The sequence below is a fragment of the Colossoma macropomum genome, unplaced genomic scaffold (genome assembly GCF_904425465.1).
Source record: "Colossoma macropomum unplaced genomic scaffold, Colossoma_macropomum, whole genome shotgun sequence".
Classification (NCBI taxonomy): Eukaryota; Metazoa; Chordata; class Actinopteri; order Characiformes; family Serrasalmidae; genus Colossoma; species Colossoma macropomum.
This window is the reverse complement of record NW_023496051.1, coordinates 3,851,974-3,866,260: the sequence shown is the minus strand read 5'-3', so window position 1 is coordinate 3,866,260 and position 14,287 is coordinate 3,851,974. Positions and strand designations below refer to the sequence as shown.

General features: G+C 41.7%; 1 protein-coding gene across 1 annotated transcript in view; it reads left to right on the top strand.

Annotated features, from left to right (window-relative positions):
* Positions 1-14,287, top strand: part of LOC118804599 (calpain-2 catalytic subunit-like) — a 41,054-nt gene that overhangs the window by 16,613 nt on the left and 10,154 nt on the right. Inside the window, exons 4-14 of the mRNA XM_036565136.1 lie at positions 312-445; positions 2,501-2,669; positions 2,767-2,850; positions 3,588-3,673; positions 3,821-3,889; positions 4,151-4,311; positions 8,474-8,643; positions 8,908-8,919; positions 9,017-9,228; positions 9,877-9,913; positions 13,215-13,280. Coding sequence (XP_036421029.1) covers positions 312-445; positions 2,501-2,669; positions 2,767-2,850; positions 3,588-3,673; positions 3,821-3,889; positions 4,151-4,311; positions 8,474-8,643; positions 8,908-8,919; positions 9,017-9,228; positions 9,877-9,913; positions 13,215-13,280 — 1,200 coding nt within the window. The remainder of the gene's footprint in view (positions 1-311; positions 446-2,500; positions 2,670-2,766; positions 2,851-3,587; positions 3,674-3,820; positions 3,890-4,150; positions 4,312-8,473; positions 8,644-8,907; positions 8,920-9,016; positions 9,229-9,876; positions 9,914-13,214; positions 13,281-14,287) is intronic.

The following is a 14,287-nucleotide window of genomic DNA, read 5'->3' as shown; positions in this document are numbered from 1 at the left end:
AACGATTTGTTATCAAGACCATTAAAAATCTTAATGGTTTGCCATTTTGCACAAGTTTGCCTAGTCTGAAATCCTTTTTTGCCCAGGATTGTAGTTTTTAATCTCTAAAAAAAGTGCTAATTTGCACTACAATAGTTGCAACTCTATAGTACCAGTGCTCAAAAATTGTACGTGTAGCCCTGTGTTAAAACATCTGACAGATGTTGGTTTCATTTTTTTTGACAATGTTAATTGTTTGGTTTGACGTGTAGTGCTCTGCAACACACTCCGATTCAGAGTTTTAAATAGCCCTTCTGCCCTCACCCCTTTAGTTCTGGCAGTTTGGTGAGTGGGTGGACGTCGTCATCGATGACCGGCTGCCGGTGAAGGATGGGAAGCTGCTGTTTGTCCACTCTGAAGAGGGGAACGAGTTCTGGAGCGCCCTGCTGGAGAAGGCCTACGCTAAGTGAGTTTGTTTGTGTAAACGCTACTGTTTGCAGTTTAACCTCAGGAGCTTTACTGACCACAAAGCTTCTCATTACTAAAGAACACGCTCTGCTTGTAAGATTGAGTCAGAGTTTTTATCAAAACACTTTAACTGGGAAGCTGGATCTGACTGCTGATGTCTTAGCTGGTTAGTTAAATGCTGCTATGTGAAGATGGACAAGTTAGAAATATAAATTAGGCAACTTAGTTCATTTGCCTTATTTATTCTGTGATCCCCTTTAGTTTACCTACAAATGCTGAAACTAACTACAACACTAATAAGGCCGTTTTAATTACTATCGACAACAGCCAATGAACCTACAAGTCTTTTTGTGTAATATTGTAAGTGGTAAAATAGTGGTAGTTAAAAAAAAATAATAAAAAATACATTTGTCTCAGGCATTACGCAACATATTCATAAACCAATTTTGTGTAATAGTTTCCTGTGAAGGAGCTTTTAGAGGCGTGAAATGCTTTTGGCGTCTGGTTCCCATCACCAAGCCTGTGAACAATTCTGACTTTCTAGAATGGCGCATTTCACATCAAACCACTCTGAGCAGGTGCATTTTATTTTGGAAAATCAGTGGAAGTCCCATTTTAATAGATATGTAGTTGAATCTAAGGCAAGGCATGTTTATCTGTAAAGCACCTGTCATACACAGTGGCAATTCAAAGTGCTTTACACAAACAGGAAAATAAGAGCATTATATAATAATACATGACCTTTCTGAAATCTAGTGCTTTAAAAAGTCTTTTGCTAGGATTTTTACAAAGACATAAAAAGTGCATAAGAAGTACCACAGCACCGTCAGTGAGGAGGACCACCAAAGTTACTGCTTTCTGCTTTTTAGTAATACCAACATCTAAGCTGTTAACCAGTCTGTGGGATACTCATGCTAGCAAGCTCTTAAAAGAGCTTCAAAGATTGATTAAACTTAAGAGGAACATTTTAGCCACGTTCACATTACCGGCCTCGTGGCTCAAATCCGATTTTTTTGCTCTAATCCGATCTCTCTAACACGATGGTTCACACTCTTTTAGGTAAGTGACTCAAATCTGTCATTAATGTGATGAACCGTCGTCCTGAAATGACCCTCATGAGCTCATCCTACTCAGTAACGTCACGTGAATGAATCACGTTCATCATCAGCACAAACTAACGAGCAGAACGAGCTTCGCTGAGAAGATCATTAACTCTGATCAGCTCTCAGCTTCATTATTAGAGCGAGACGAAGGAGAAAAAGGTGAGATGAGCTGCTTTTCCACCGTTTACAGGCTTTAACTTCTGTTCGGCGCTGTTGCCATGGAAACGCTGAATGATGGCGCAGTGGAGAAAAAACATGTGAATTCCGATCTGAGCGTCACATTAAGGTCACACGGTTACAAATCGGATATGTATCCGATCTAGGACCACATGTGAAAGTGGCTCAAGTCTGATTTTGAAAACATCAGATCTGAGTCACATTAGGGCAAAAAATCAGATTTGTGCCTCTTCTGTTGGGTTTGTATACATTCAGCAGATCAGCAGTGTATTTTGGTCCAGGTGCTTTCAGTGGTTTATATACAATTAAAGGCACTTTAAAGTCAGTGCTGTACTTAATTGGTAGCCAGTGCAGTGAGTGGAGGACTGTAGAGATGTGCTCGGATCTCTTGGTTCTCATAAGCATTCTAGCAGCTGCGTTTTGAAGCTTTGGCTGTTTGTGGTTTTGGCCAGTGAAGAGACCATTACAGTAGTCCAGCCTGCTGGAGATAAATGCATGAGTTAGTTTTTCTAGGTCTTGCTGTGACATGAAATTCCTAAACTTTATGTTCTTGAGATGGTAAAAGGCTGCTTTTACATGGCTGCTGAAATTCATACCAGAATCAGTTGTTATGCCAAGATTCTTGACTTGATGCAAGTCACATCCAACATCTACAAAGTGGACTCTCAAAACATGTTGCCCATATGATTTGGACAATAGTCACCTTCACTTATTGGTTTTAATGAATATGATCTACAATCCTGAGCCCCGCTGACCTTAGCTGTGTACTCCAGGGTTAACGGCTGCTATGAGGCTCTGTCTGGAGGCTCCACCACCGAGGGCTTCGAGGACTTCACCGGCGGCATTGCTGAGTCCTACGAGCTGAGGAAAGCTCCTGCCAACATCTTCCAGATCATCCAAAAGGCCCTGGAGTCCGGAGCTCTGCTGGGCTGCTCCATAGACGTGAGACATTCCACTGAATTCACTGCTCATTGGATGGCTTTCACATGCCTAGTCTGAATGAACTATTCATGTGGTGTTTGTGTTCATGCGTTTCTAGATCACGAGTGCTGCTGATTCAGAGGCGATCACCCGTCAGAAGCTGGTCAAGGGACACGCCTACTCTCTCACAGGAGCTGTCGAGGTACAAACAGAAACTAGCCGGGACACTTAAAAGCCAATTCACCTTCATTCAGTTGAAAATGAAAATGATGGTAATCTGTTAGGATAGCAGGTATTATATATATTGTTTGTGTTTTTATATGTGTGCGTATATGTGTGTGTATATATATATATATATATATATATATATATATATATATATATATATATACACACACACTGGAGCCTATCCCAGCTGTCATTGGGCGGAAGGCAGGATACACCCTGGACAGGTCGGCAGTCCATCGCAGTGTGTGTATATATATATATATATATATATATATATACACCGATCAGGCATAACATTATGTCCTTGTTTCTACGCTCATTGTCCATTTTATCAGCTCCACTTACTATATAGGTGCACTTTGTAGTTCTACAGTTACAGACTGTAGTCCATCTGTTTCCCTGATACTTTGTTAGCCCCCTTTTGCCCTGTTCTTCAGTAGTCAGGACCTCCATGGACCCTCACAGAGCAGGTACTACTTGTGATGATCTAAGGAGCGTTTTAGTGGTCGCTTTTATTTAAGTTTGAAATAAAGACATAAGCGTGCAAGAACTTAGTGACTTTCATCCTTTTTTCCTTTTAAGAACAGTTTTGTTGGTACTGGAGAAGCTGTCAGGGGGGTCTGACATCCAAGTGAGAACATCTAGGCCCCCCAGACCAGACACTTCTGGTTTATAATGTTAGCCTAAGAGCCTGTTTTATGTTTCTTTAAGGTGCATTACCGCGGCGGGCTGGAAAAGCTGGTGCGGATGAGGAACCCCTGGGGTCAGGTGGAGTGGACTGGAGCCTGGAGCGACGGGTACTGTATAACAGTAGCCACCAGCATTGGCCATATGACCACCCAATGCTGCTTCCTGTCTTTGTTTTGCTACAGTAAATAATGCATTACATGACATGCAAAATAATAACAAACGTGTGATTCTGTGATTCTTTCCTGTCTTTGCAGCTCGTCTGAATGGAACTACGTGGATCCTTCAGAACGGCCGAGTGCCAGTGCAGAAGATGGAGAATTTTGGTAATGCATATGGAAATATACGCACTCAATCCTACAATATGACATGTAATATGATATAACCAGATCTGCCCACAGCTCTATTATTTATAAATAGCTCTGCGGGAGAAAGAGGAGAAGTTTTCATGTGAAAGTAAAAATGCTATTTTAAATCTAAATATGTGATGGTTTCATTTTATGAAACAAAATGCAGAATAATTATGCTGCAAACGCTGCATGATACTTTTCAATATATTACAATGTTGTATACGTGTTTGTGTTCAGGATGGCGTTCTCAGAGTTCGCGCGACAGTACTCTCGCATTGAAATCTGCACGCTGACCCCGGACGCGATCACCGGTGATTCCGTCAAGCCCTGGAGCGTGTGCAACTACAGCAGCACCTGGAGGAGGGGGTCCACCGCAGGAGGCTGCAGGAACAACCCCCGTAAGAGACAGCGTTCATATTGCCACTCATTTAGATTTAGACTTAAACCATTTTCTAGATTACCAGCAAGTAATCATTTTGGAGTGAATGGCCTTCTGTAACTGGTTAAACCTGGAGCTCCCTAAGCAATAGCAGCCCTGTTCAAATGGACCTCACTCTAATGCAGTAGTAAAACGGGCAAACAGACACAGCCATGCTCCATGTTGTTATTGAGTGGTGTAATGCCGACATGCACATCTGGGTTTTGACTTTTCATTCTATCCTATCTATCGGTTTGTGGGAATTGCACAGATAGTTTACTCTGGCCAGTTGAATCCCTTACAAATCACATTACACGACCTCCCCTGGGAAACCTAATGTAGATCAAAAAGTAGTTTAGTCTTGGGCCCAGTCGCATTTCTTATTTCTACTTTTTACCCCTTGTTTTCGAGGGTCTCCTTGCCCCTTGGAACTGAGTTACAGGGGTAGTGGTTGAAATGTTCCTCAAATAAAAAGAGCATCACTTCATTATCAGCTACCAGCGCTGCTCTGTAGGCGACCCTGCCAGTCTGCAGTGACAGCAGAGGAGGGTAAAGTTCAGCTCCTCACTGCTGGGCTTTAGTTACATTTAGGGCATCATATGACTTCAAAGAGGGGGGCAATTATTTATTATCACCCACCCCTGATTCTTCAGTGATATGAAGCTGAAGTCAGATATTCACCAGCTTCTTGTTCAAATTTTCCCATTCCACCTTAAATGGAGCAGCAGTTACATTCTGGTCCTTCAGGCGTCAGAACTGCTGGATTATTTAAGGTGGAACGGGAAAGTTAGCTAGTTAGCAAACTACTAGCGATTTTTTATTCTTGCTATGAAGAAAACGACCATAATACACTGAAATGACATTAAATTAAGATAATACAGTGGTTATTGTAATTTTTTTAACAGAAAATTCTCACATTTGTGGGTTTCTTTGGTCTCTTGTGTCACCATATTGCTGTTTTTTTCTGTTTTTCTAATAACACTCTGTTTGGAGTGAGTCTCTGAAAAACCTCCGTTTGGAGGGCCATCTAACAGTTGTCCCCTTTGCAGTTTTAGTCAAACCAAAAAGGTTTTAGTCTGCTTATTTTACTTTTTATTCACTCATTGGCCACTTAAGTAATAGGTCACTTTTTACAAGTTTTAATCCCAACATTTTTAGCTCCACTGTTACATAGTACTGTCCTAAAGTCAGAGACCACCCTTTATGTATTTAATTTCCACTGTTCAGTAAGGTGGGGGGATGTCAGAAGAAAATAAGTGGGGGAAAAAACAGGAGTTTCCAAAAGGGGAGTTTAAAAATTGATGAAAAGATGCAGCGCAAATGGGCCAGTGAGACCTGGTAGATGAGGTCAGTACACTTTGCACAGGATGGTACACAGAAGTCAGCTGACTAACTGTACCAGATTGTTGCACTGTATGTAAGTTGTCAGCATGTCAAAGCATGTTATTCATGAAAGTGGCCACTGGAAACAGTTGACCACTTAGAACAACTCAGTCAACTAACTTCTGAATAAATATTTGTGTGTTTCTTTTCTAAAACGAATAAAAACTAATCCTCTTCCTATTAGAAACACACCCTATTACTAGCTTCTCTTTATAAATTATACTGTGCCAATCTTTCAGATGACTTTATTGGTTTTTTTCCTTCAGTACAGCTTTAGACTGTTGTGAGCTAATAAGCGAGGTGGTAGATCTGGATCAGCCGGTTCTCCTACAAACATGTTATGTTGGCGCTTTGTGCATGGAAACTTCCACTAATCGTGCAGCACAGGTTGCTGCTGTAGGTTTATTAGGCCTGCAGTTTTAATACTGGTAAAATAAACTAACCGTTTGCAAGAACGTATTGTGTTATACACCGATCAGGCATAACGTTATGACCACCTCCTTGTTTCTACGCTCATTGTCCACTTTATCAGCTCCACTTACTATATAGGTGCACTTTGTAGTTCTACAGTTACAGACTGTAGTCCATCTGTTTCTCTGATACTTTGTTAGCCCCCTTTTACCCTGTTCTTCAGTGGTCAGGACCCCCATGGACCCTCACAGAGCAGGTACTATTTGGGTGGTGGGTCATTCTCAGCACTGCAGTAACACTGACGTGGTGGTGGTGTGTTAGTGTGTGTTGCGCTGGTACGAGCGGATCAGACAGCAGCGCTGCTGGAGTTTTTAAACACTGTGTCCATTCACTGTCCACTCTATTAGACACTCCTACCTTGTCGGTCCACCTTGCACATGTAAAGTCAGAGACGATAGCTCATCTGCTGCTGCACAGTTTGTGTTGGTCATCCTCTAGTCCTTCATCAGTGGTCACAGGATGCTGTTGGCTGGATATTTTTGGTTGGTGGACACACAGTAACACACCACCACCACGTCAGTGTTACTGCAGTACTGAGAATGATCCACCACCCAAATAGTACCTGCTCTGTGAGGGTCCATGGGGGTCCTGACCACTGAAGAACAGGGTAAAAGGGGGCTAACAAAGTATCAGAGAAACAGATGGACTACAGTCTGTAACTGTAGAACTAAAGTGCACCTATATAGTAAGTGGAGCTGATAAAATGGACAATGAGCGTAGAAACAAGGAGGTGGTCATAATGTTATGCCTGATCGGTGTGTGTACCCCGTCATAGCTGTGCCATTAGTTTCATCAGTGCTGAATGTTAATGTTGTTATTACTGAATGAATTTGACATTGTTTTCTTTAGTGTTAATCACCAGGAAACATATCTATGTCTATGATTTCCACTGATCTTCAACGTTACCTTTGTGAACAGAATGTACCAGGATGAGCAATAACATAATAACATTAGTGGAATTGGACAGGAGTTTAGATTTGACTGATATTTAAGATTAAGTGACCCTTATTAGTCCCACAATGGGGTAATTTCACCTCCTCATTTAACCCATCTGTGCAGTGAAACACCACATACACACTAGTGAGCACACACACACTAGGGGGCAGTGAGCACACTTGCCCGGAGCAGTGGGCAGCCCTATCTGCAGCGCCCAGGGAGCAGCTGGGGGTTAGGTGCCTTGCTCAAGGGCATCTCAGTCATGTACTGTCGGCTCAGGGGATCAAACCGGCGACCTTCTGGTCACAGGGTTGGTTCCCTAACCTCCAGCCCATGACTAAAACTGATATTTGATTACATATTTATTGTACACTATAAGAGCAGATGTTGAGGCAATGCTAGGCTACGAATAAGTGTTACATTTCTCTGTCGCAAGAGATGCAATTTTTTAATTATTTCCTATATCATTGACCATTATCTAAAAGAGCCTTTATCCTAAAGTGTATCCTACATATCCTCACATTGTGCTTTAATGAACCAACAATAATGAGAATTTATTTTTACATGACCAATTCCAACCTCTCTTTATCCCTTAAACTTAAACAGACTGTTTTTGTAACTGTGCCTTTAAGACTGATATATGTAAATGAGCCCTGTTTGTGTTGGTCAAGTGGACGGGGCTAAACCGCTGTAGGCCGAGTTGACGGGGCTAAACCGCTGTAGGCCGAGTAGACGGGGCTAAACCGCTGTAGGCTGAGTAGACGGGGCTAAACCGTTGTAGGCCGAGTAGACGGGGCTAAACCGCTGTAGGCCGAGTAGACGGGGCTAAACCGCTGTAGGCCGAGTAGACGGGGCTAAACCGCTGTAGGCCGAGTAGACGGGGCTAAACCACTGTAGGTCGAGTGGACTGGGCTAAACCGTTGTAGGTCGAGTGGACTGGGCTAAACCGCTGTAGGCCGAGTAGACGGGGCTAAACCGCTGTAGGCTGAGTAGACAGGGCTAAACCGTTGTAGGTCGAGTGGACTGGGCTAAACCGCTGTAGGCCGAGTAGACGGAGCTAAACCGCTGTAGGCCGAGTGGACGGGGCTAAACCGCTGTAGGCCGAGTAGACGGGGCTAAACCGTTGTAGGTCGAGTGGACTGGGCTAAACCACTGTAGGCTGAGTAGACGGGGCTAAGCCACTGTAGCTAAACCGCTATAGACTGAGTATTTTTTATTCGGGAACCTCTGGCTATTAAACACAGGTGTGCCCGATTAGGGTTCCCACCGAATCCATCAGGAGGTCTACCTCTGAGCTAGTCATTTTGTCTGGGTTTCTAATTTCCCCTGTCTAACTTGCCCCCCTTCTGCAGAAACATTCTGGATGAACCCTCAGTTTGTGATAAAGCTGGACGAAGAGGATGACGACCCCAACGACAACGAAACAGGCTGCAGCTTGGTAGTGGGGTTGATCCAGAAGAACCGGCGACGGCTGAGAAAGGAGGGGGAGGACATGCACACCATCGGCTACGCCATCTATGAGGTCAGAGAATGATATTTCTTACTCCCAGCCCTGGAGCACCCTGTCTGTTAAAGCTGATTCTTCTCAGCACACCTCATCATCTTCTGAGCTGGAAGAACTTTAGGAATAGTTTGACGAAAAATCAGATGTACGCAGTTTTTACTTTACCACAAATGTAGTTGCTTAGCCCAAGACGTTTGTTTTCTGACAAGGCTAACGTAGTGTTTCAAATAAAATATGTTATACATATATGAATCTGACACTTCTGCTTTTTTTTTTCTACAGGTGCCTCCACAGGTAAGAGTGAATCCAGCACCCAAGCACATTTGAGTTCATGCTAAATCACTTCAGGCCTTGCTTTTTCCCGCCTTCTGATTGGCTCTTTTAATTACAGTTTCGAGGCCAGAGGGACGTGCATCTGGATAAGAACTTCTTCCTGACGCACGCTCAGAAGGCTCGTTCTGAAACCTTCATCAACCTGAGAGAGGTCAGCACCAGGTTCAGGCTGCCTCCGGGAGAATACCTCGTCGTCCCCTCCACCTTTGAGCCTAACAAGGATGGAGACTTCTGCCTGCGTGTCTTCTCCGAGAAGCAGACCGAAACACAGTAACTATTCTGAGTCCAATCTAGTGTTCTAGTAGCAAACATACAGAAATCTGCAGGCCAGGTTAAAACAATACTTGCAAAAAAGACATTTTTACAAATGGACTGTTAAACTATTAAACTACATTTTGTCAATTTTTATCGACATGCAGTGTTTGAAGCCACATAAGCAAGTCTATTTGAGATTATGTGACTTCATGTGGGCTTTGGCTGATCAACAGCGCAGACTCAAAAAAAGTCAAGCATTGTGACATTTTTGGCCGTATTGCCCTCCCTTATAATATTAAGCACAACTCGTATCATATGAGCTGGTAAAATGAGGTAAAAGGTCAGTTTTGATTACACATGTATTTTAAAGCTGGGTCGCTGATTTTTACACAGCTATGATCTAATTAAATCATACATTATCATTTTTGTAAAAATCGACATTGTTATAGGTAAATATTTGACACTACTTAAATGACACCTGTAGACACTCCATAATGGTAAAAAATGTCATGTTAGGAGTCTTGCCCAAGGATGCTTGGGGTGGTGGACAATTTTGTGAACATTCATATTTTTAATTAAATAAAATTCATCAGTGATGATGTTAATAACACAGGAAGTTGTGAATAAATATATGTTCACTATGGTATTTTTCTTCCCCTATAGGCCCTGTGATGATCCTGTTGATGCTAAATTAGACAATGTAAGTTTGACATTTGTTTGTTTTGCTTTTTGTGCAAAAGTGTCCCACACGAAAGCTCACAGTCGTGTCTGTATGTACACAGATGAGCCAAAATATTGACCCCTGATAGATGAAGTAAATAACATTTCATTAACTGTTAACAGTGGCATATGGTCAAGATCTGGGATATACGGCGTGATTCAAAAAGATTCATCCAATTTCAAAATGATTTCACTTGTAAATCATTACAGAACAGTGCAGTAAACTGCAAATGGTTTAACTGAGCATAAAGTTTATTATGTAATTGTACAAGCGCTCAGTAAGAACCTCCTCCAGCTGCACAGACAACATCAACGCCATAGTCAAATTCATCTCATACTCGATTGAGCATGTCGGGTGTCTCTGCACTTACGGCTTATTCAGTGCGATTTTGGAGATCATCCAGTGTTGTGGAACCAACGCCGAACGCTCTGAGCTGTTGGAGATTCACTACCAACGAAAATCACACTGCACAGTTATAACGGATTCACTCTTATTGAAGTGGAGCATGCAGAACGCTTTCTGCTCAGGGGTCTCATCTCCTCGCAGACTGATGGGGGCCATCTTAAACTGACAGTCAGAAACTCTATGACCCTGTCTTTCAATTAGATTGTGATTGGTTCCTAGGCGCCTAACGATTGCAAAAATATTGCGCTTTGAAATCGGGTGAATCTTTTTGAATGAGCTACTATGATGGCCAGATGACTGGGTCAGAGTGGCAAGGCTTGTGGGGCGCTCCCAGTTAGCAGTGGCGAGTACCTGCCAACAACGGTAAAGGGTGTTGGGTTCATAAGGCCCTCTTCTGGAGTGTGTTGGTGCATTGCACCCTGCTGCATATGTGGCTGCGTAGACGCAGACCAGTCAGAGTGCCCAAGCTAAGCCCTGTCCACCATCGAAAGCACCTACAGTGGGCGCAAGAATGTCAGAACTAGATCTTGGAGCAATGGAAGAAGGTTGCCTGGTCCAGTGAGTCCCATTTTCTTTACCTGGGGAAGTGATGGCACCAAGATGCACTGTGGAAAGACGACAAGCCAGTGAAGGGAATGTGATGTTCTGGGCATTCATGTGGACATCAGTTTGACATGTGCCACCAACCGAAACATTGTTGTGGAACAGGTACCTTCATGGCAGTGGCGTTTCCTGCTGGCAGTAGCCCCTTTCAGCACCCTGCCACACTGCACACATCGTTCGCAAGTGGTTTAGGAAACGTGACAAAGAGTTCAAGGTTTTGCCCTCCAAATTCCCCACATCTCAGTCCGATCGAGCATCTTTGGGATGTACTGGAATAGCAAGTCTGATCTGCAGAGGTTCCACCTCTCAACTTACAGAATTTAAAGTGTCTGCTACTAACGTCTTGGTGCCAGATACAACAGGGCACCTTCGGAGGTCTTGGAGAGTCCATGCCTTGGCCAATTGGAGCTGTTTTGGTTGCACATGGAGGACCAACAATATATATGGTCATAATGTTTTGGCTAATTGGCGTAGTTTCTGCCTGGTCTTTAGAAACCTCTACCTTTTAGAGTACAGTTAGCGAGCCACATGTGCTGCCATGCCACTATCATGTCAGTGTCATCGCTGTGCTGAGATTGGGCCACCGCCCACATAATAGCTGCTCAGCAGCGCTCTTGTGGTCAGAAACTGACCAGTGATGCATTGTATAGAGGTGGGCTGATCAATTCTGTACTAACAGTCTGTAACTGTACTATATTCCACTTGTGACACTTCTTTTTTTTTTTTTATGTGGTTTTAAAGTTTCATGCAATGTGCTGTGCAGTCATATGCAAAAGTTTGAGTGCCTCTGGTCAAATTACATGTTTTGTTGAAGTGAAAATTAGTTAACAGTGAACAAGCATAAATATGGCATTTTAATGCTTTTATTTTATTTTAGTTTTTTTAATTTAAATGTAGTTAATTTCTCTTCATTTGAGTTTAACAAATTGAGAAAAATAAAACAAAATATAAAATGTGGCAACATTTTTGCACAGGATACATTTTAAATTTAGCAAATAAACCTAAAGCAATAAGCCATGAGGGGCCGTGCGTTACTGCGATTTTACCACAGGAAAGGGGGGTTCTTAGGCACAATGCAAAGTGGAGGCCAACATAAAATACTTTAAACTGTACAATGTTTTAGAAAATTATTTGTTATTAATAATCAACATAAACAAGTATTCCGCCAAGAAAGGTAGTTTCTTTAAAGTATCGTCGACAAGCAACCGTGGACCATTGAATGAGGAGAAGAACGTTGAGCCGCCCAACATTGTTTACTGTGATAATTTCAACTTTTACATTTTTTTTTTGTATTACAATGAACATATCATAACACGGCACTGTTTACTGCAAAAACCTTTGCTTTATACATACTTTTTGGCCAGCAAATTACCATCGAGTCGTCTTCTGCCAAAGTGTAGGCGCCCCTCTACATAGTGCACTACGTAAGAATTTGAATACTGACTCCTGCAGCACAGCAATGCAAAATATTGCTAAAATATAGTCATTTGGGATTCATCCACATTCATACTCAACAAACAGTGCATTATTTGGCTGCAGTAGCTAGAATTTCAAAACTTACAGCGCACACTATTTAGCTAGGGAGTACAGAGCCATTTGGGATTCAGCCTGGGTTTGATACTACTTCTGACTGAAACACGGACATTAAAGGCATGTAAGCCATTAAGCTGAGATTCTTTTATGCTGCTGTTTTGCAGTTAATCATATTGTAAGTGCTTCAATTCAAGCTTGTAATATTAGTAACGGAGCTGTTTAGGCTGTAAACTATCTTTTAGCCTGTTAGCTAGCTGACCAGCCCAGTTCTAGATAAGAAAATAAGTTTTCAGGCCTCAGTTTAAAACAAAAACAGGTTCTTACTTCATCAGTTCACTCGGTGCTCCGTGTGCTCAGCATTAGAGTCAAAGATTAATCCATTAACAGCAGAAGGGATTTTCATGACATGGCGCAGTGATAGAGTTCAGTTGTTGTGAGGTGGTCATAGATGTGGGTATATCGTGGATTTGTCATAGGCTTCAAATGTGGCTCGGCCAATCATATTTTAGGACCGAAACTCTTTGTTTTATAAAAATAAATATAAATACAAAAATATAATAAAACATTATTATATTAAAATGTGCAGAATTATGTTCTCTGTGGTCTGTGTTCACTTATTCACACCACAAAAGGCATCATTTGACCAGGATTGCCCAAACTTTATATACAACCACATATAAACGCAAGAAATTGCTTCGCCTTACATGGCTGTAAACAAGCTTGAACCGTTTGTTTCCAGGAAACTGTTTCAGACAGTGAAGTGGACGCCGGCTTCAGGAGTCTGTTTGCAAAGCTTGCAGGACCTGTAAGTACAACACCTTCGATGTTAGTGCGTTTAACATTAACGTATATGTACTTATGACTACATTGTTTAAAACAGTTACATTATGAGTTTCGTTTTGCATTTTATTTACATTGTGTTTGGTTTAAGTATCCAAATCCTCCAGGACTCTTTTACAAACATCAAGGGCTACACAGTAATGCATAATATAAAAATGCCTACATATTACCATTTATAAATCACTGCTGTCGGAAGGAAACCTCATATCTCCATTTTTTGTCGTTTTTCAGTTTTTGACATAATTTGAAAATGACTGCCCTTTATATTATGTGTAAATATCATTAAGAATGGACCAAAATAAACGGCCCAAAATGACTGGTTCTATTGACTTACATTAAAAGTAAAGGAGGTTTTTTCCTTCTCCTGTAAAGTTACCAATTTGGAGACACGAGGTTTTCTTCTGACAGCAGTGATATCTTCTTAATTGCTCACACTAGTTCCCCTACTGGGGTATTTTAGGATCCATTTCTTCCAGTATTTTGTAAAACATTCCATCCTGAGTTGTAACATAAATGTAAGTCTTTCCATTGAGTAAATTTCATGGACAATTTCAAGCCACTGCTGCATCCACTTATGGCCTTTTTACTAGCTACCAATAATATTTTAGGCAGGTATTTATCATTCTTCCCTACTAACTGGAGAATTTTTCCCAAAATAAAGATTCACCCATGAAGACTCACATAAAATACATAATTCCAAATAGGTCCCCAATAGCATTTCCAGTCTCTTGCCAAAAAGACAGAATTACTGGACATCCCCAAAAAATATGAAAAATATCAGCCATTTGAGTACCACACCGTCTCCAACACTGTCCCTGGTGACTTCCTTTGTCGATGAGAGCTCTTCTTTTTCCAATTCCAATTTAAATTTTCCAAATAAATTCTCTTAATAATCTTGAATATGATGTTAAAACTGTCCATCTGCAGAAGTTATCCCAGTCTTCGTCCAAGACTAATATGTTACATCCTTTT